The 23,333-nt window shown below is 42.2% G+C and overlaps 1 protein-coding gene across 31 annotated transcripts in view; it reads right to left on the bottom strand.

The window, feature by feature from the left end:
- Positions 1-2,001: 2,001 nt before the first annotated feature.
- Positions 2,002-23,333, bottom strand: part of DMD (dystrophin) — a 1,198,278-nt gene continuing 1,176,946 nt past the window's right edge. For 23 of the 31 annotated variants that reach the window (XM_030020819.2, XM_030020812.2, XM_030020805.2 and 20 more), the window contains 2 exons: positions 19,700-19,792; positions 2,002-5,084 (listed from right to left, as the gene is read on the bottom strand). In XM_030020819.2, the coding sequence (XP_029876679.1) occupies positions 4,987-5,084; positions 19,700-19,792 (191 nt within the window). In that variant the 3' untranslated portion in view covers positions 2,002-4,986. Of the gene's footprint in view, positions 5,085-11,410; positions 11,443-19,699; positions 19,793-23,333 lie in introns of all 31 variants that reach the window. The other 8 variants (XM_030020811.2, XM_030020834.2, XM_030020816.2 and 5 more) reach the window with 1 other exon arrangement.

The raw sequence follows: 23,333 nt of genomic DNA, 5'->3' as shown, positions 1-23,333 counted from the left end.
TTCGCCACCGCCTCCGAAACTCTTGCTCCGTTGTCCGCTTCCGAGCCTGATGAGCAAGAGTTTTCGTCTCGCCGGGGTGAGAGCAGAGCTTTGGAGGGGAGCAAGGAACACGGGTCTCCCGTGCACGCAGCAGAGTGGCGAGCAGGGAGCTGTAGCGACCAAACCATCTTTGTAGGACCAAGCCATCTTTCTACAGCTTCACAGAGGCCTAATTGACTGATTTACTTTAGCTTGTCCTTGCCCTAATAAAATAGTATGTTCCTGAAGACCCTCGTTTAATATAGTTGTTAATGGTTTGAAAGATACCACACCTGCAAAACTGCACTTTGTGTTGCTGGGTTGGATCATCTTCAGATTCAAGTAGAGCATGTGTGAAGGAAACAAATATAGGGATGCTGAGTGAGCCAACATAATTTTCTGATTTCCTATTATAGACGTACATGAATATAAATTTAATTTTTTTTAATACTCGTTGCAATTTTGGACATACTGATAGGTTGGGGTGAGGATGCTGTTATTCCTGGAGATGCCCGTGCAGAGAAAAAAACCTCTCCCATTCAGCAAGAAAGCCAATAAAAGATTATTGTCCGTTTTGGTTTTTTTTCCTTCCCCTGTATGTGTGCTTGTGTGCATAGGTGTGTGTGTGAGAGAACGAGAGGAAAATCTTACAAAAGTAGTGGGTTGCTTATGTCAGCAAATAGGGAGAACTCGCTTGGACACAGCTAGTAAAAAAGCATGTGCCAGCTATTAAATAAATGGTGTATCCACTGTAATGCTCAGATAATAATAATAATGAAAAGAAGTCTTCACACCTGGGAAACAATTGCCAAGTTGACTAATATGAGCCTTGGGTCGGCAAGCAGTAAGGATTTAGGCACTAGGCTGAAACAGCAACTCTGTGTGTTTGTGAAGCCCCACGGTTCACTTCTGTAGCTACAAGACTTCCTTAACTCTCACCCCTCCCTTAACCACAAGTGCTTTTTAACCGGGTTTTCGGCACTATGAGGTACTAAATATGTGCCGTAATCCTCTTCCCTAGCTGGTAAGCGGCATTATCAGCTTACGGGGATTCATGTACGGAAGCGTTACATCTTAGTTGGTCTCAGCAGCCCCATTTTTCTTGCGCAGATTTATGGCACTTTCTCATGAGTTGATACGCTTGCTCTGAGCTGAAACAAATTCCTAAGTGAAATCTTTGAGTGGAGCCCGAGTCAAGGAGAAGATTTATTGGGTTTCAGCCTGACTGCACCCATGTGGGCAGCCAAAATGGGTCATAGCCAGCAAAATGCCCCCCCCGGGGCCTGGGTATGCTGCTAACCCACCGGCGCCGGGCAGCTTTTGCCGCACCTTCGGTAAATCCCATCCACGCAACGGTGGTAATGCCGCAGCCCCCGGCCCCTGCACAAAGCTGGAGTTGTTGGTAATTGCAGGGCACCCTGATGAAAAAGCGACAACGGCTCTAACGCCACAGCGAGCTTCAGAGCTGCCACCGGGAGGGAAGTGCAAGCGACTTTTGCCGGTCAGAAATACCAGGTTTTATTGACGGGATGTTAGGAGTCGTAAATAACGGGGTTGCGGGAGCGGGGAAATTCGCGAAGCTGGCCGGCAGGCGGGTATACATCGCCTTTAAGAGCTGCAGTACTCAGGGTAGCAGCTCTTCACATAGGTTGTGCCAACCTGTTAGCACCGATCGGTGCGAAACTTGTGAGTCTCCTCGCGTGCCACCACGCCGGCGCTAGCGATAGGGAGCAAGCGATCCTCCCTCTTGCTCGACTGAATTAAACGGGAGTCTTCTCGTCACCGGTGGCTGCTGCGCCTTGCGGATTGGGTAATCTTCAGAGGAGACTTCAGTACAGCACGGCACACAGATTCACTCAGGTAGGAGTAACTCAAGTCTGGGAGAGGAGATGCGGGATGCGTATTTGTTTCCTGAAGTGAACGAAATGAGGAAATTCCCACCTCCTCCCTCCCCGTGTTATCAAACTCATAGACAAACATACGCCGGTTTTGGCTTTTTATTTTATTATTTTGCAATATAGTATTTCTACCACCGACAGGTAGCTCAAAGACAGCATCGTGACACAACCGAGCGGAACCTGGGAATCAAAACCGACGCGTGCTTCTTAGGTGCGAGACGGGACGCGTGTGAGCAGCCTCTCCGATGGGAACGTACGCTTCCCAAAGCCCGGAGGAGAGGGGTTCGCTAGCATTACGCCTGGTGGCAAGGAGACCATCGAGTGCTGGATTGATCAGCGAAGATCAACCCGATGCGAGGCTCCCTCCTGCGACGAGGCAGAAAGCGCGGGGCCGGCAATCTCCGAAACTCTCGGGGGAGCAAAAAATGGGGAGGTTCACAACTTCGCCAGGGGAGAAGAACCCAAACCGGGGCGAGCCGCTTTTCCTCTTCCAGCCAAATCCCGAGCGCTGCCGCGGGCACTGAGACGTCGCTAACAAGGGGGTTTGGCAGAACGGGGCGCTGGGGGGGGACCCGAGGCCAGGATCGCCGGAGAGGAGATGGAGTGGGTGTCTGCTGAACCTCAACAGAAAATACTGCACCTTTTATAACATAATTGCGTGCTTTATTGATATACACAGTAAAGCAGTATATAATACAATAGTAAGGCATATATTTGGTGAAATTTGGTATGTTGTGAAAAAATGCAGTAAAACAGAAGTTTATAAAAATAATTAGTAAATGTTACAGTGTTGGTGTTAAAACACAATATATTATGATATCCAAGTAATAAACCAGTACTGAGTAACAATGAAATAACATGCCATATGGTATTTATGTATTCAACTACACTGATTATGTTTTACAGTTTAATACTTTGTCATTATAAGGAATATGAAATAATTCCCAAATTATGCTTAAAAAAGCAGCGATAAAGCTCTCAACTTTTTAAATATTTTTTGACAGACTCACTCCAAAACTAAGATCTAGAAAGTAAAACAAACAAAACAAAACCCTGATGAAAACAACCGTGCAATCCATTTTTCCTCCATTTTTTTTTCTGAAGAGAAAGTTTAACGTATAAGGGGGAAAAAAAAAAAGAAGAAACCCATCTCTTTCTCAGATCTCAGTTTAAACCTTCCGATAAAAAAGACCATGAGAAATACCAAGGGCTCCTATTGTAATAAAGTGTTAAAAAAGCTCTTTATTAGGAAAGCAGAGGTCTGGGGGGATTGTACTTATTTTTTGTAAATGATTATCGTTGTTGGTATTATTTAAACGATGAGACCTGGTCACACAATGGACACGTGGTGATGATGTAACATTATCTGTACGTAATTGTCAGGAACACCACAAAACCAAAGTGAGGTAGAAATAGCATGACTAGCCATGTTCAATGTTAACTAGCATTCAAAATAAAATCTTTCCCAAGTTTAATTACACTTCATACAAGAAGAGGTAACAGATTTTGTACTCTTGCAATATAAAGTCAAATGGTGTGTTTCTACGTATTCTAAGGTAAAATTAAAAGCTGGTTAAGAAAATGAAGTGGTAAAGCTTTTGCTGACAGCACCTCATACCCAAACCTACCTCTCACGAGCTGCAGTCAAGCCGGCTAATCTGTTTCGCTATCAGTTCCTCTCTTTCTCGCGTTACTGTGAATTGTGCGGGATTACTTGTAGAGAGAAATGGGGAAGGAGAAAGGACCAGGGCCTTTGTTTTGGTGATAAATACCTCATGGAGCAGTGTGGCTACCTTCACCTGATCACCGGACGCGCGCAAGAACAGCAGTAACTCCTCTACAGCCTTTCCCAAAGGTTGCTGGCAGCGTTACAGCTCCTCGGGACCGGCTGCTGTAGCAGGCTGAGACACGGATTCTGGAAAGCTCTGGTTTTATTTTCCAGAGGATCGAAGAGCTTCGCGCTCATTAACAGCACCGGGAGCTGGACGAGCGGAGCTGCTCTGTGAGTAACCTACTTGTAACACCTACTTGTGCTGTGGGTCAGAAGCTGATCCCGCAGGGGGTCAGGAGGGAACTTCTCCCTTTTTTCTCTCCTCTGCAGCAAAGGTGACGCGAGCGGTGGCGGCGGGGGGGGAGAGCTGCGCCCAGCTCCCGCTGAAGCACTGCCTGCCGGCCGCGGCCAGCGGGGTACCGGACACCAAGGTCCAAAGGTTTAATCCCGTAAGGCAATCGCTACGTTCCTTTACTAGTAGCATTTAGTCAGCAGAGGAAACGCTGGCGCATAGGATGGTCATTAAACTCTTTCCTTTCCTTCTTTCTTCTGGGGTTTTTATTATTCTTTTTTTTCATTAATTTTTTGCAGGCTCTGTCTTGTAATGTGCTCTTTCATTTAATTATTGCAAACTAGCTGTGTGATTCGTGTAATTCTTAATTTTATTGGAAAGAGGTGAAATAACTACCTTTTTTGGAAGTTCAGGAGATTTTTTTTCTTTTTTTTTAAGCCAGCCCTAGTCAGACAAAACCAATGAGAAATGTAAGTTGGCTGTTTTGATGTCGCTGCAGGAAATACTTTTTTTCTTTTTTTCTTTTTGATAGGCAAGGAAAAGAACACAGGACATGAATCTCTTTGATGCAGTTACAGAGCTGAAATGATACTAAACAAATGCACTGCCTCAGTATTTTTTTTTTTGTGGTTTTTTAAAGGGGGTTTCTATAAACAATTATTTTTATAAAGCACACTTTAGTTTACAATCTTTCATTATAACTGTTATAAATTTTTTTAAACAACCCAAAATGCGTTCCATATAAAGAAATGGCAAGTTATTTAGCTATCAAGATTTTACATGTAGTTTTCTTATAATTTTTGTACAATTGCATAGACGTGTAAAACCTGCCATTGTTAACAAAACAGTAACAGACTTAGGAAACTACTGAAATCTACAGTATAGTACCACTACCCTTCACAAAAATATAGATTTGTTTTCTTGTAAACTCTTACAGTCTAATCCTCTTTGTAGTATGAATATTATAAAAACCATGCGGGACGCCTGAAGTTGTAAAACACATCTTGCTATTCTAACACCTTGTCGTCGGTCATCACTGTCACTAAGGTTTCCATCGCTCTTCCCAAGTCGCCTGCCATGTGGAAAAGGCTCCCTACATTGTGGCCTGAAAAAGAAAGTCAAAGAGCAAATTAAACGAAGAAGACACGGCAGCAGGTTGGCAGGAACATTTTACGGAAAAGGCCGAGCACAGATACATCACTCCCCATGTACCGCTCGCCGCCGTCCCCGGTGGAGTACACCGGAGAGTACTCTTTCCAAAAGTCTCCTAGATGAGTCTAATACGTTGTCGTTAGCAAAAGTTGCCGGTTTTGCAGAACACTTAACAGCAATACTGGCTTGAATGGCTACGGTAAACTATGTTGACAATAAGCCAGCACGTTCGTGTTCCAAAAAACCCCCCGTAGCGATGAAGCTGTATCATTACGAATGTTCACCAAAGGCAATGATTAAATCCATTGACATCACAGAAAAGTTTCCAACTGGTGCTGCAAGTGTGTGACCATTCAATGTTCTATCAAGGAGAAAAACAGAAACAGACAGATCAGCAGTAATTAACTAAATCATTAAACTCAAGAGCTCCCAGCAGGATACCTGCACAGATAACTAAAATGATGACCAAACTAAATGGCTGCAGTTTATTCAATCATTTTTAAAATAGCCTTTCCTTTTCAAACAGCAGTCCAGCAGAAACAAAGATACCACAATTATGAAGTGACTACTACACAGTGGTTGACTTGCGCATTTCTCCTCACCCGTAACCACTGTAAAGTCCGAAGATGGTATAACCAGAACACACGGTCCTCCTACACAGAAGTGATAAACAAACGCAGAGTACAGTTCTGGAGATGAAACCTGTAACTTCTCACACTCATTTTACCACCGCTGCAAATGGAAAGGAAAGGTAGCAACGCTGATCAGCAGTAAGAAACGGCTTCAACACAACTAGAGACTAAACAGACTTGAAGGGAGGGAGATGAAATTGCCAAAAGTTGCCAGTTTAGGCACTTGGCATACCCTGCCTGGTCTCTGGCTGCTGTTCAGAATCAGAAGAGTGTGGGTCTCCTGCAAGTCCTGTATCAGAACTGCAGCCTTCTACGACTGTATCAAATACCCTCTGGCATCGCAAACAACAGAGACATCATGGTTTAAGCAACTGAATCCCATCTGGAGTCTCCCTCCTGAAAAGACGTGACTGAAGAGGGGAGTATGACAGAGATCTAGGCACCCTACAAGATGAGCATCCCAACCAGGGACTAGTGTTCAAGATTTCTTGCAAGGACAAGGAGGAGCGAGCAGACAGAAGGTCTGAAAACAAGCAGAAGGAAATTATACTCCACACAGCACGTAATTGTATTACTGAACTCATCGCCACAGGCTGATGTTGAGGCCAAACACATAAATGAGTTAAAAAAGGAGTTAGAAAATAATCACTGAAGAAAGATTTATTTAGATGCAAAGAAGCGCATGTGACCTCCAACTGAAGAAGTCCCCAAGCTGCTGAGTGCCAGCAACTGAAAGTATGTAACAAGGGAAGTTTTACTCAATAAAACTGTATGTTGCTACAGCCTGAGGGGTTTGATTTACTCCCTGAGAGTACTTGCGATAGAATATCTGTCTAGAAAACACGGGGGGTGCAATGCCCTCTGCCCACAGCCCTGCTTCCCAGGAATGTTTTGCGTTAGCCTGGGTGACGAGTGCTTGCCATGGTCCTTGAGGAAGGAGCACCCAAACGAAGAAAGGACATGACCAGGGTACCCAGGATACACCTTTCATGCAGTCCCTACCTGTAATGTGCTGGACCCCGACTGTTACCATTGCCCACCTACACGGTGGGTGTCCCTCCTGACACAACTGTCTTCTCCGGCAACAGGAATGAACCTTCCCCGTGGGGCAAATCAAACTCACCATCCTCTTCCGAATGTTCAAATACTAGGGTAGTCATGCGCTGTTGACGCTTCTACAGTACGTAGGAGCTTGGAGTGACGTTACTTAATATTCATCTGCATTTATCGAATAGACAAAAAATTACCTGAGAAATATCCAGAGAAGTTTGTTTCTTCTGGGGAACTACTACCACCTTTTACATTCAAATACTAGTTTTTTAAAGGTGGTCTTTTTTTTTTTTTTTTTTTTAATGTAGCATTCATTACACAAAACTAGGCCGTACGTAAATGATAACTACTCAACAAGCTTCAACATTGAGCTGTGCTGTGCGTGGCACAGTTTGCCAGATATCGATACAAAGAAATACTTGGTTCTAATCTGGTGATTTTGCTAATTGCACGAATGCACAGAGAAACAGATGCATCGATCAGCAATTTCATCCATAAATCACTAAAGCATAGCCATCCTATCCACCCTAAGCAAAAACTTGTATTTGCTCATCAGCACATCAAGTAACAGCGCATGAAAAATTCCTGCCAAGTTTTGGTCAAAACATAGTTTACTTTAAAGCAAATGTATGCTACCACATTTATTTTAGATGTAAGGGATAATCTCTCTTACTGGCACTATGCAGGCTGAGATCAATCCAGCAAATTACACCACGGAAAGTGAAAATTTGACAAAGCCATATGAAAGCAAGACCATATTTTAGATGGGAGATGCTTACGTAAACAGAAAAGTAACTGCCACTGGTTTGCTTTACTTAGCTGAAACTCTGACGTGGCTCAGGTACATCTGTAGCATGTGCTATCAAGGTTTTATTGGAACAACCCTGGTAGAACCGGAGTGACCTGCAGCATCCCCACAAACATCCTGACCCTGCAAACTACTTTCAAGAAATCTCTAGGCTTTAAATACTCTTCTTCTTCCTCACCTGCAGCAACCTACAGGCACGAGACAGGGCGGTGGTGAGAGTCGTAACTGGCTAGGCAGCCGTGAGAGGCACTGCTGCCTGCGGGATCACGGTGTCTCGTTCAGATTCATTGCAATCTGTTGTTTCTAGAAACAACGATGAGACTGCAGGGCTCTTCAGGGACTCCAACGCCACTCGTTCCCAGCTCGGGGAGAGTGATCACCTTTCCATGGACTTAGAGGAACCCAAACCGCTAAAGCCCATCTTCAGAAAAAATCAGTATTTGTTAATAATACTTTCTTCTGTCAGATACAGAGCTGTAAAGGTTAACAAAGGCAAGCTGGTTTTATAGAAAGGGGCTAGGTCTAGAAAGAATAACTTCAAACAAAAATATAAAAAAAAGTCTTTTGGAAGTATGCCACCGTAGGTACAAACTGCTAAATTGTTCAGGCAACTAAAGATGGGCCAAGACGACCTTATGCATCCAGGGATCCCTAGGTATTCTTTTAATACATAAAAATTACAGGAATGTCTGCTAGTCTTTTTTTCTTTTCTCTGTTAATTGCTGCCTTATTTTTGAAATAACCATGCTTCGAATCCTATCTCCCTCCACAAAAGCTGCACAGAGGCATGCTGGGGTGATTAAGGAGATACGAGTCCCTCTCGCCCACATCATCCACGCTACCTCTCTAGCACAGGTCTTAAATTTCCTCGGCAGAAAAACAGAACAATCATGTGTCTCCTCCTGAGCCACCTGAGTTTACAGCTCAGAGCGTGACCATAAACCACTGCTGATTGCAGTTTATGTTAATAGCTGGACTGTAAAGTGCCAACAGCCTGGGGACTGCAGTCTCTGGACAGTCACGGGATGGGAGGACGGGCCAGAAGAGTGGGCAATGTAGCTGTGCTCCAGCCACTCAACTGGAGAACCCTCAGCTGGGGGTCACTGCACGGCCAGCACGCTTTTTTGCCTCTCTTGCACACGCGAGTAACAGCTAGGTCAATCAGGACTGCAACTAGCTGAGGACAATGTACGCAATAATTTCCTGGTACCGTATGTGCAATGAATGCACCCTCTTCTATAATGCCTGTTACCTAAATAAGAGCTCAAATTCACTGTTTCTATATAGCTCTGCTTCTGCCGAATACTTGCTTACTTGCCCTCTCTAAAACTGAAACGTAGGACATCAACATTTTTATTTAAGAAGCAAATGAGAAAAATACTGTCCCAAAAGCAGTTATAAAAATATTAATCCTAGCTTTACACTCATTACGATTCGTATTTTTAAAGTAACGTCATCAAAGAAGGCATCAATTCCCTTCTTTCTTTTTTTTTAAACTTTGAAGCTGAAAAAATTTTCTCCATGCTTGAGGCACTGAAAGGTTGAAAGATGGTACCGTTTAAGGAAAAACACTAGCACACACTTTGAAATGCAGCAATAAAGCTCAAAATGGACATGGACAGTATTCATTTAGACTTATAAAATGGAGGGAATATTAACAGAGATGCATTTGCTTTGAAAGCAGAAGATACCTATTTCTGCAGACACTAACTACATCACTTCTGGTCACATACAGAAGGATGCGTTTCACATCTGCTGAATTTGCTGTAGAGGCTCTACTGGAATTTGGGCCCTTGGGTGAGGGCGCAGTAACTGAATACCAATCTTCTACTACAGCTTGTCAAAGAAACACACGTGGAGCATTCAGACTCGAAAGAGTGCACAGAAAGTAAATTAAGAAACCCCAACACAATGCAGTGCCTTTTTTAGCAGCACAGATTTCTAACCCTTCCCTGACAAAAGAAAAATCCTTCCTGTTGGTGGCCTAGATTTTGACACCCTTATTCATATTGAGTAATGCCACGAAATCCATGGGATTACACACGAAGACAATACCTAATGTGAGTAATGGGATCAAAACCTGGCCGGGTGGGTTTAAAACCGCACGATCTGCCTTTGCACAAATGAATTCACACATAAAGCAAAAGCTGTTCTATACTTTAGCTCATACACTTCATAAGCAGGTGGAGAACTGCATTTTATATTCAGCTCTGCAATTTACCAAGCCCCCTCTGAAACCGTCAGCAAGCACAAATACAACTGGAAAGCTGTGAGTGATTCATCGAAGTCAATTTTTTTAGGGTTAAGCTGCTGGAATCTGATCAGGTAGGACATGCTCATTTTTTTTTTTTTTTTTTAATTAATTGTATCGAATATGCCCTCAGCAGCAGAAGCTTTTTCTGAATAAGATGCATAAATATGAATGAGGATAGCGGAAATCGACAACCTGTTTTGCTGAACTGAAGAACAATTCTCAGACTGTATGAGCCGAGAACATGCAGGGCTGAATAGGAAATAATTTCCGTAAAATTTCTGAACTGGTGCAATCTGTCGATGACATCCCACGCACCCTTTTTTGATCCATACGAGAGGAACTGCCATTTGAGGACAGACTTAACCTGCACCGACGACCTTACACCTCAAAGTAGCTGGACCTGTGCCAGCTCCTACCGCCAATGCAGAGAACCACTGTATTTCAAGGCACTGCATTAAAACAATTCCTGGCTTACCCAGGGTAGCCTGACAGTGACTGGGGGTTCCCAACAGCTCTGCTAAAATCCTCAGTGCAGTGTGATTCCATGAGCCCCCCTCTCCGCACCAGCAGAAGTTTGCAAACCGGGTTACCCTTCAATTTCTGCCTCATCCACACCGAACGTCTTCTGTGCGGGAAAGGTCATTTCACAGCTACTTGCAATTGCACTCAGGCAGTCTCTGAATATTTTATCTTTAATAGTAATTTTCGCTAGGAATTCATCTTTCAAACGTATCTGGTCGGCGAGTGAAGAGCAGCTTCACAGAGGAAAAATCAAGGCTCTCTGGAAATACTTTCAAAGGTGCTATGACAACAGAGCGCAAAACATTTTCCTCCATCAACAAGCAGCGACGTACAAATTCTAAAATCTATTTTGCATCAAACCAACCATGTCCGAAGTGCACAGTGAAAACCATCGCCCATTTGCATTGCTGAACACAACACTGTGGAGCTGGTGAATGTTAGTAGCATTCTTCATTCTGCAATAGTATATCAGGAAATTAAAAAACCTGAATCTCTTATACCTCTCAACTCTCACTGTTCTAAAGAAAAAGAAAAAAACTATTAAATAACTGGAGATGATGGTTGGTTTATTGGCACATATATGTAAATACAATTGTGAGCATGTAAGCAGAACAGCAAGAGACATGGGTCTCCCTGTTATGCTTACACGCAAGAGCAACAGAACATAAGTCAATGACTGCAGCTTATTTGCTGACCACATTTATCATACAGAGGCTTAATTTCAATGTATTATTTTCTCCTCCCCACTCCTGAGTTTCCACCTCTGGGAGGATGTAAGAAAACACAAATCCCTGAGCTGACACTGTCTCCACTGAAAGTTGAGAGGTACGCTACCGTTAGAGCACACATGGGGAATGCACTCAGCAAAATCAAACAAAACCCAAAGCAAAATAAAACCACCCCTGCCCTTCACCAAACCCAAGCAAACCCGTGCTGCCGTCACACGCATGCTGGGCACAGAAAGCAAGCTGTGACAAACAGAAGCCATGGCAGTGAGCCTGCATCTCACTAACCTCTCTCACTGGCTTTCCAGGGGCATTTCTTCCTTTAGGAACAGAGAGAGGAAGTGGAAGAAATATCAGAAAAGAAAGGAAAAAAACCACACGTGAATACGTATTTTATACTGTAAGAGACACTTCAATTTCCATTTAGGAGTTTAATATAAAGTAACCACATTTCTGCTTTAAACAAAGACTGAAAGTGCACTGAAATCCACTGATGATTCTTGATGTATTCAAGAACAGTTCTGTAATCTGCGGCTTGGTTTTAACCTAGCAAAAACACTGGAGAAAACTACTAAAACCAACTTACAGGCCTTTCAGTTGAGGGTAAGGATGGCAGAGAACATCTGAATTCACTTTCTGAGCATCCAAATTTCCTCAATTTGAGTACTTCTACTAATCAGTATTAGCGGTAAAATCATGTTTCCCCAAAGTCAAATTAATTCATCCAGACGCTTTACATTTTATTATGGCCTACATACATATATACGGGTATACATTCATATATACACGTATGTGCACACACACACACACACATATATATTTTACACATGTAAAAGAGCTGTACACTGGAATATAACATGATCCCATTCAAGATAAATATATTCCAAAAGATGTTTCCAACAAGCTGATCTGCAAGCATGGTAAAACTGAGGGGGCAGAGGGAGAAAGGGAGAAAAAAAATTCAAATAAAAGGGGAAAAATGGGAAAGTACCTCATAACTTTCAAGTTGTACTGCCCAAATAGAGGAGTCATTAATGGGCTTAGCTGAAAAGATGTTCCTGACGAGCCTTCATGGAAGCCCTACTTTGATCACACCGATCCTTCTCAAACACTTAGCATAGCATATTTATTTTTAAAAAACAGAAAGCCAGGCATCAATCAACAGCAGAAACAACCCCTCACCCCCCTTCCCATCGCACAACCAGTGAGGATAAGACACTCGCTGTCTCCAGAAGCAGCGTCCCACTGTCACATTACTGCCAGCACGGGTACTGCCAGACTTGCAGTCTTAGGTGAGAAAGTCACCGCGGGAGATGCTCTTCAAGAAAGAGGAAGATCTTTGCCCCAGAGCTGTTGTAAACAACGTAATTGTAAACGACATATGGGACAATGGGGAGAGAGACAGATATATACGGAAGAACACACCGGTCAGCATAACAGTAACCTAATTGCTGTCGAGTTTTTTTCTAGGTACGGCAGCCTGCGGGAGGAGGGAAGGAAGACAATAAATAGCTTCGCAGGTATTTTACGAGGAGCAGAACACGGGTCAGCAACAGAGCAAAGCTGAGCAGAGGTGGTGAAGAAGAGGAGGAGGAGAGGGCCGAGGAAGTGAACGGCATCACTGACCACCGCAGGTCAGACCCACCGCTCAACTGCAAACTCCCGGCAATGGAAACGGCTGGGGCAACCTCTGAAGGGCCTGGACAGCAAAGGCTACGATTTACACAACAGAGGAAGTTTCACTCCCTTCCTCCCCCTCTCCCTCTCCCCAGCAGCATACTTACGATTAGAAATGATAATAATAGGTCTGAAGTCATGCTCTGCATGCGGGGTTTTATTCTGCTCCTAAGGGGAGCCTCGGCTCAGGTGATGTCTACAGCACGCGTGTGCTGGCGGTGCGCAGAGGCACCAGAGCGAGCCTGACGGCCAGGAGAGGTGTCCCTGCACTTCCTCGGACCTCACCTGGCAGGCCTGCCTAACTCGCTAGGACTTACGTGAGCGCCTACACAGCCTGCAACCTCCTCTGGCCCTGAATTCCCTAAAAAATGCCTCCCAGGAGGGAAGATGAGAACCTCTCACCGATATACATCGCGTAACAGAAAATCCTTGAAAATGAAGATAGAAAATCCATTGCATGCTTCGGTCTTCTTCTGAGGAAGAGCCCCAAGGTTTAAGTGAGTAGGTGGTCTACTTTTAAGAAACTGCAGCCTGGTACAGCTGGGTGTGCAAGACTCCTGGGGCATGAATGAGATCCCGCAGAAGACGGTTTAGCTTGGGTCAAGAGGAGAGAAGGAACCGCCTACATGTAAAATACTGGATCCTTTTGGAGGTCTTAAGAAATGCCTACCTGTCTGCACAAGCACCTGAAATTGCAGCTATACAGTGTCTAATTTAAATATCTACATGAAACAACTGGAGTCTGCTTGAAAATGAATGTATTTAAAGGTAACTGGGATAGCTCTGCACCACACAAAACAGCTGGTGAGGAAAGTCTGTGGTGAGTAATCAGCCCTAGAATTTGTTAAATGCAACAAGAGTAGCACTACTACAGTAACAGCTAATTTCTTTTGGAGGAAGATTAAAAAGGGTTTAATGGATTTGACTTTATTTTCTTCTTTGCATATGAATGAACGTGCGTCTCTAAGTTTTAAGGGAAGGACTATGGTTTGGCATAAATTGCAGAGGACAAAGGTTGCCTGTGTTGCCGCAGTTCTGAAAATCTATATTCTATAAGGCATCGAAACACCGATACACGATCCATGGGTGCCTAATTATCTATTATTCCTGCTCAGATCAAGATTTCCTGCCCTTACAAAATAGAAGAGTCTTTCTTTTTCTTTTTTGGAAGTCTACATGACATTGTATCACAGGCAAAGGTACACAGAGAGTGATCAAATCAAACCTGAAAGCAGAGGCACTAATAAAAACTTCATGCATCTATGCAGATTCAGATCAAAGCAGAGAGCACGAAGCATCTACTGCACTGCCCCTCTCACTGAACTCAGGAGATGGACGGGCTGCAGAGGGGAGAGATCTGGATCTGCAAACAGCTTTTTTTCTTAAAAAAATGTTCCTTGAGGTTTTTGTTAAATTCATTAACGTATTCTCAGTTTACATCAGGACTGAGCATTATAAATCATGAAAGATCTAGTCCTCCCCATCACTATCCCAGCAGAAACCTGCAGAGAAGCTCAGCCACTTCAGTACTCTTGTGCCACAGGGGAGTGATAAGGGACCTCACTCATCTGCGCTCACTGACGCGGGATGTAGGACCATAGCACAGAGAAGGGATACAGTGCAGAAGAGGCCAGGGTAGCTCAATTGGAAAAGTATTTCCAGAATACCCTACAGTATAATAACTCCACGGTACTCTTCCACTGATTCAGTAAAGTCTGAAAAGAAAAGTCTGCGTCTTAAGATGTTTTGCTGTCAGAGTAAGAGAAACTGCATTATTTGCAGTGCTGAAAGTTGCTAGTTCCACTCGGGACATTAGTCTCATTCATGATAGAGCCTGGCTGACGCAAGAGTGACAGGAGAGAATGTGTCTGGTGTGGTTTTATGTGACTGAGATAAAAATAAAACAAAACTTGTAAAAGATGGTGCTATTCTTAGTGCCATTTATTTATTGCTGTGGGGTCTTGTAATTTCACTGCACAGGACAACATCTGTACTAAGCAATACTATGTTAAATCATAATGGTGAGTACCTATCCCTCTCCAAATGTTTTCATGTGATGTCATGGCCTCGTGGCTCTTTTAAGCCATCATGGTCTCATTTTTAACCACTTCTTGGCTCCCACTTCCTCATTATCCACCAGCAAGGGCTCTGCATTGAAAGCCTGGGAAGCTCTCTCACCAACTTCAGTCAGCTCAAGAACTTCTGCCCCTAAATTCCTCTCTGAGCTTCATTCATAGAAAGCACTTCCCACAAAACCATAACCGCAAAACGGCCTGGTCCACCGTGAGATCCACCTGTAGTGGTGCAACTTGTTTGTCCTCAGTGCTGCAGGAGAGATGAATTTGGCTTTAAAAATACTGGCCTGCCAATCTTACTTTCTAACTGTGAACCAATTCCCTGGAGATTTAGTAGCTTGGGCACAAATATAGCGTGAAAATGTTTTCCTCTGTGGCCCATTATCAAGCAGGGTCAAATAAACCACTGAGGTGGTATTTAATGGCAGATTTCCACTAAATGTCAGACCTCTGGCTTTGACATCTGTTTTGAGTTAGCACAGCAGCTGTTTGAAGCAGCTGCAGCAGTTGTGAATTTGCTGGGAGCAGCAGAGTAAAAGAGGAATGGATGGGAAACCTTGTAGATTAAAAGGAGAGAAAAATTCCTTAAGGACAGCAATCATCAGGTATTGAGCAGAATTTCCCTCTCCAGAAATGAAACAGCTTTCAGCACCAACAGTCAGCTGTGCAAGGAGCATGGAGGTCCTCTGCTCCTTAGGAAATGGCACCAACTGCCAAAAGGTTAAACTGAAGAAACAAAAAACCCCCTATAAAAGGTATACAGTAACACCAGTTATTGCATCTATCTGCTTATGAAGGTCTATGATGCGATTTATTTAACATATGCTTCTCTAAAATACATTCAAAATCATTCTATGAAGCCTTGATACCCTTTTAAAAACGACTCTATGCAGCTAAAGCTTGGAAAATTTCATAATCAAAATGAACCCATCTCCAGGTGAGGGACAACTAATTACTACTCCATTTTACTGCCTTGTTTCTAAAGTCCAAAATAAGAACTACTACTTGCTTTAGAAAACTATTTCCCAACCTGAGCAAATCTTACCCTTCAGATGCTATCGATGATATTCAGACTTAATATTTTGTTTTTAATTTGTACCCTGTGATGTGTGACTATACATATGCGCACCCAAGCACAGAAATTTGGTCTTTTTCTCTCTTCACTGCTTATTCACCTCTGAACTTTTCTCATGAACCAAAGCCTTCAGAGTCCAGTTCACTCTTGTCATATTGTTCTGCACTCCAAGTTGTCGTTATTCCAATGGCAGTAGGATACCCAGAATTATGTCCCTGATTCAAAAGGCGTATCACTCCCTATATTGTGACATGCTGGAGTTGGACATTTAGCTTGAAACTTAACATGCTTATTTTTACAGGCCACAAAGGAAACCCACATTTAATGTCCTGCCAATAACTTCCCAGGCCTTTTAATACATCCCTAGATTTCCTCAATTGATTCCATGTATAAATTTCAGCTTATTTGTATGGATGTTTGTCCCTTCCTGGATTTCATTTTGTTATCCTCACTTTCAATCTAGGTAGGTTTTGATGACTGCCCTGTGTACTCTGCAGCAATTCTGGAATTGCATGGTCTATGAATATCGTAGCACACTTCTCCTTCTACAGCATTAGTATAGAAATAAACAAAGCAACTTCTAACACTAGTCAATCTTGGGCATTTAATCCATCTTCCTTCTAGTTTTAACTCCTAAAGATAGTATGCATCACATGTGGTGCCACTTTACCCAAGTAGTTTGAAATCACCTTTCAAATAATATTTCATAAGCTCCTGTATCACAACATGCTTCTGAATGCCAGACTGGGATGACCAAGTTTCTTGCATCTGACAATTTTTTAATTCTACTTAATAAGAATTAATATAAGACAACGTATTCTTTATAGATCTGCACTCATCACTTGTTTGGGCTTCTTGTTCTGTTTCCTGAATACCTACAAATAGCTTGAGATTCAATGCAATCTGTAATGCAACGAAATAAAATATTACTTGCACCACATCTGAATCCTTACACTATGCCATCTTCTCAGGCTGCTTTGCTAACCTGCTTTCACTCTTTTGCAACTACACTTTGATCTTTTATTACAGCCTGGAAACCTGAGATACAGATTTGCATCTCTCAACAGCAAAAAGGCCCCTGATTCAGTGGTTTGTTGAGACCAGACAACCCTGCTTTCTTTTCTCCTTCCCACGGTCTTGTAAATCCTAAGTCATGTTCCTGACACCCATGGAATCTGACTGACCACAGCATCTTTCATCTCACAGTGAAGGTCTACACGAGGCTGCGGCAAATTAGCTGTGGATGTAAGCTTTGTTTATGTGGGTATCACTTGAATATCATTTAATCGTTAAAATGGGAGTAGAAGAAAACTCCAATAACTGAAGTTTGCATGAGATCTCAGCAAAATTGATGATGTCAGGAGCCTTCTATATCAATCAGTGAATGGAAATCCATTTGCACTTGTTGTAGGACAAACTGTTTCTCACCGAGGCCCTGACCACTCCTATACCCCAACCAAAAGCAATTATACAAACCTGGCATTCGTGCAAATGCATCAAAGGATACCTGAAGAACAGAGAAACCTAATCAAGGTCCTCATCTCTTTAGCCAAAACCTGGTACAATTCTCCAAAAAGTGAAGGACACTTTCTTCCAGCTGGACTAATTTTTTGTGTGGCCAAAGAGAGAGGAAGAGGCAGATTCTGGCTCAGCCCGACATCGCCTTGGTCAGGCGCAGAAGATTAAGCCCTGTGGGAAGCTTGACTCTGCCTGATGGCCTGTGTCTGCTCCTGGCTGCTGCACCAGAAGCTCCTCTCACGGCTTGGCTCAGGAGGACAGAAGAAGACACGTGTCAAACAAAGGCTGTGCCTCCACCTTACTCACAGCCCTCCACGCAGCTGGAGAGTATTTTTGTCCTCCACGGCTGCTAGTCAGGCAGGAAAGTATATAAACTGCAATCTCTTTTGGGGATGCTTGTGATCACATACTACACTTTTAACATAGTTACTGAACGCAGAAACAAAATAAGGGCATACATTCTTTCTCTGTATTTAAATGACCACATTTTGCATCACCAGAATGAAAATGTGAAGTTATAGCTTAACTTATGGAATTAAAATATTAACTAATGTTACCAATTTCAAATCTTTTTTTTTTCCCCACTAAACTTTATATTCTGTCAGTTTGATTCATGAAGCTTTGTACTTTTCACTAATAAAATAAAACTAAAGACCTTTTCTATTCTCAGTCAGTAGGGAGTGATATCTAACAGACTGATCTCTACTTATTTCTACACAGGAAATGAACCACTGTATTTCAAATACCTCATGAACTGTTGTTTTGTAAATTGGTCCTATTTTACTTAAAACTCAGCTTGTTTTTAAAAAGGAACACTGTTTGTCAGTGTCATCAGCTATGATCACAAAACACAGATACCGCATTTGGTGAATATATTAACACATGGGGTATTTACATCTAGACACATACGATTATGCAAGATCTCCTAAATAAAACATATTTACACAAAAGATGGTCACTGATAAGAAAGCACTGTCTGTTGCAACCTTGTGTACACAGCAACTTTAAAAATAAGTCCATTTTAATCTACATACCAATATTTGAAAGATTTTTCATCTGTTGTCTTTCATAATTAATATCTAGGCAAAATGAGCACTGGACATACGCCTTTTTCATATAATGTTGAGGTGAAGATGAATATAGTTAACAATATACTGTAGTAGATTTTCTTCAATAGTATCTTTCTAAACGATTCCATTGTTTGAACTATAGCATGAGATCTTATGCAGTTTATACTGCTTTCTACTTTTCCACTGCTCACAGATGATGCCTTGTGAGAGCTGACCTTGCTTTGAAATCAAAGGATGGAGAAAACTTGACCTCACTGAAAGTCGAGCGTGATGGTTAACGCATTTACCTACCAAAGAAGAACCTCTGGGTGGTGTGTGAAACCTGTGCAAGGGACCCTGTGGTAAGTCTATGGCCCTACTGAAATCCACTTAACTGGCTGTCAATAGACACCGGGACTTTCTTTTGCCAGGAGGTTTATGTCTGAGCCTTCTTTCACAGCAACAGGTAATATCCCAAACTTCCCATCTCCTGCTACAAATCCAAGCCATTTTTCTTGGCAGCAGAGTATTTTCTCTAGGCTCAGAAAAGACCTTCTTAAATGAAAAAAGGTTGAACAAATAAATCCCAGTAATACAAATGCTTATCTTTAGCAAACGACAGGAATGAGAAAAACAGAAACACTGAAAGAAATGCTGTGGCTGTACGCACCAGTGCAGCCTATGCTGCACAAACAAGCAGCCCACTTGTTTTTCCTCCATCACTCCGGACCCAAGTGCTACAAGGTCGAGAACTTCGACTCAGTACTTTAATATTATTTCAAACCTGATTCTTCTTGGAGAAAGGTAAGGACAGAAGAAAAATGTGCTAAGACATGTATTAAAAATAAATCAGCAAGGGGACTGACTGAAAAGGAGAGAAGCTGTGACAAAAGGAACAGGGCAAAAGGGAAGAGACGAAAATGCTCAGGAAAAAAAGAGTCTCAGACAGACATTGTTTCATCCACGTATCTAGCAAGGGCTACCTGTGGAGGTAGCTTAAGGTAAAGGAGGAGCAGACTGCTTCTCCACTCTAAGTAAGACGGCCTTCTCTACAGCTATTGTTAAAACAAAACCAAAGAGCAGCAAAAAACCTGAAACCAAAACACAACCCCCTGAAAACATCAAGGAACAGAAAGCACTTTTATCTTCTTCCCTCTCATCCGCCGCAGGCAGCAGCGCTTACCTCTGGAGCTGGGGAAGGAGTTGTTCAGCTGCTCCATCACTTCCTCCAAACCTGTGCTTGTGTCCTGGGGAGGGCTGAGCAGCTCATCCTCGCCTGGAAAGCAAATCCACACCACTGCATGAAAGCCAGTATAAAACCATTTGCTAACAGCTTGCTATTGCGTATGTCCTTCATGAAGGTAAGGCTGCTCACTTAAACACATTTTCTGCTTAGTATACAATCAAAATTTTAAAGGTGAATTTTGTTGACTATTATGTTTCTCTTTTTAAGGATCTAAGAGAAATTAAACAATGAATTTTAAACAATTAACACGGACTTTAATTCATAAAAAGAGATTTAAGAAATAATCTACTCTGGTAAAAGAAGTGGGGTAAAATGTCTGCTAGGAACATTTAGTTCCATAAATGACACTCGTTGTTTCAGCTTCTCTTATTCTATTAATGGAAGAAGAAATTGCTGTTGTGAGTGCTGCTATTGAGCAGCTTTCTAATAGTGCTGGATTCATGTTAGCACTGCTTTGCCTGGTTGCGTAAATCAGTAGAAACCCAGATTCTCATCTGCATCAGTATTAATATTTCTGACAGTTTAATTGCATCAGATTGGTGCTCCAAGAACATTCAATTGTACTGTAAAAGGGTTTAGCAGCACTTTAATAAAGCGAAATACATTTCTCTCACTGAATAATTTCTATAACCTGATTACAGGGCAGCAGCTTAATGGGAAATTCAATACATTTTATTTTTACTGGGGGTTTTTTGGTCATGGTTTCAGATAACTGAAATCCATATGTTGATTTTACTGTAGACACTAGCCTCCAATACAAATAAAGCATCTGAATAAAGAATACATCTAAAGGATATGCTTTGAGTGAGATTTTCTGTTTTTTACTAGATTTCTTTTATCCCTATTAAAACACAAAAGCAATTTTTGCCTGCTGTAATAACCATGAGAGGTACATCCTTATTTTGAAAATGACTTAATGACCCTTTACTCTAACATGTCTTGCCCTCCTCGAGTAATAAACTGCCGGATCCTCTGTTAGCATTTACATTCTTTAAACATTGAGGTGCTCCATGCTAGCAGAAAGCCTACTAAAAGAGATGCTAAAGGAACACTTCAGCACTGCATATATTTCCTATTACTAGGCTTAGTGTTGGCCTCACCTTTGGGCCAGGAGTTTCAAAAGAGTTATGACTGGCCAAGAGTAATTTTTCCCACTGCAGTACAAGAAGTGGACTAAAGTGTCTGCAAGAAGCACTTAATTCATGTAAGTGATGGTCTTCGTATCAGCTTCTCTGATTCCATTAATGGTCTAAAAATAGCTGCTGAGACCGCCTGCAGTTTCTTCAGCTTTCGACTGGTGCTGGGTTCACACAAATCAACTCACACCACGAATTACTTTCGCATCAAGCGTTGCACCAACAGAGGTGCCTTAGCAGAAGTAATGTCCTTCCAGCCTCTGCTGGATGTCAAGGTGAGAACTGAGACCAAGACCTTGCTGCTTCTACCCAGGCTAAGGACCTTATCAGCATGCCTGCAAAAAGCCACCGGCCCTTAAAGATCAAAAGAAGGGCGGCAGTGGTTCAGCTGTCCTGGCCATGAAGAACTGAGGACAGGTACCGATTTCCAAATGTCTTGTTAAGTGCTGATACAAAGTGAACTATGTTGACCCTCAAGACTGCTGTATCTTTTATTTAAAATGTGTTATTTTAATTTTTTCTCATTCGGATAATTTTTCTGAGCATTTCCTTGTGAATGACAAAATAGGACATCAGCCAAGCAACCCAACAAAAGACCTCAATTACCTCTCTTTACCCAAAACAGTCTTCCCCATTTGTGTTTCTACAAAAGGCTTGGAGAGCTGGGTGGGTCTCAAATATTGTGGTTGTACCTGAACGAATTAAAGTTCAGCAACAGCCTCTTGGCTCGCACGCCTCAGAGAACCTCCTCTGCTGCTACATTACTGGGGGAGAAAGGCCAAAGATCAGGACTTTCCCATTAGGACTCTATGAGAAGAAAAGCAGAACCTTTCCACTTGCCCAGGTGTATTTCAGGTTATCAAAGAATAAGCTCTTCTATTTGTAAATTAGATCTGAGTGGGTTGCTGATTTTACCAAACGGCTGGACAACACTGCTGGTGGAAAACCTTTTACAGTAATCTCTCCTTAAGAAAGCAGAGAGAGAGAAGTGCCGTGGGTCTACATACCAAGAAAAAAAACCTAAGGTCTCCTTTCAAAAAGAAAAATATATAAAAGCTACCACTACATTACCTCATTGCCCTAGAGACCTAGAGATCCTCAGTATTTTCTTGAAAATTATGACTCCCTCATTACTGGGCACACGCTTGCTGCATGGGAGCATTATTTACAACACCGCTCTGGCTCCCTTCACAATTCAAGAATATTTTAAGTCGTGCTTCAGAAAACTCGCAGACTAGCAAGCAAAGCTTTCTGGTGTGAAAGGAGACTCGACAAACTGAATTAGTTGCAGTTTGTTAGCTCGGTTAGTAATTCTTTTTATAAGCTCCGCTCCATGCTGCCAACAGTGTTGCTTTGCTGAGTCTCAACACGATCATACTGATAACGATTCAGCATCTCGCTGTCCTTCCACATACTGGCTCAATTGAACCAACAAAAAAACCCCAAGTCATGTCTAAATATTTGCTTTAAAAAAGTTTTAGCAGTTTATATGATTATATGCATGTTAATTAATTAATTCCAGTCTCACAAGTGAAATGGGAATAATTTTATATGGAGTCAAATGAAAAGAAGTACATTATTGTATTTTGTCCTACTAAAGGATAAAATATGAAACTACAAGACTTTTAATAAGATGGCTGGGAACCATTGTCTTCCTATCTTTTCTTGTGTATTTTAATTAACGTATTTTATGTGATGAAATTCATGACATTTCTTCAGAAAGCCGATGCAAATTACTCCACCGATACATTTTGTCCACTCCGTGTATGCCACACATAGCAAAATACTTACTCACTAGTAATACGATTAAAGAAATCTCCAAATGAAATTGCTGTTCCCTGCAACTGTACTCTCACCCCCAGGATTTAATTTAAGCATTCCTAAAGGTACAGCTCCTTCCACTTTTTTTTGTTGTAGGGCGTACAGAACCCATCTTGTTTGATATCAGCAGAGGCTGATGTTATTGCCTACGCTTGGGATGGAAGATAAAGCCCCCGAACAAACTGCATCTCCCACAACAATGGCACTTCAGACACAGCAGAATGTCCCCTCCCACTACAATTTCTCACTGTCATCGACTCTTTCACTAACCGCAGTGAAGAGAAAAGCTCTCACTTAAGCGTCTCACTCTCCTGCAAAGCCTCTCTCTAACACACACTAAATAAATTTCTGTGGAGGAAGCTGAATATTATCATCAGACTTCAAATACTCTCTTGCTGAAGTAATTTAAGCACATTTGCTTAAAGATGCTGCAATGGTTGATTGCTTTTTTACTAGCAGAAAATCCTTACTACTTGGTAATAAATACTTACTAATTATGTAACAGACAGGAAATTAGGAAAATGCTACGGAGCAGTTACTAAAAGCACCAAAATAATAATTCCAGCCTCTAGCTAGAGAATATTATTACTTAACCTTACTCCACAACTCATATG

The sequence above is a fragment of the Aquila chrysaetos genome, chromosome 7 (genome assembly GCF_900496995.4).
Source record: "Aquila chrysaetos chrysaetos chromosome 7, bAquChr1.4, whole genome shotgun sequence".
Classification (NCBI taxonomy): Eukaryota; Metazoa; Chordata; class Aves; order Accipitriformes; family Accipitridae; genus Aquila; species Aquila chrysaetos.
This window is presented reverse-complemented; position numbering and strand designations above follow the sequence as displayed.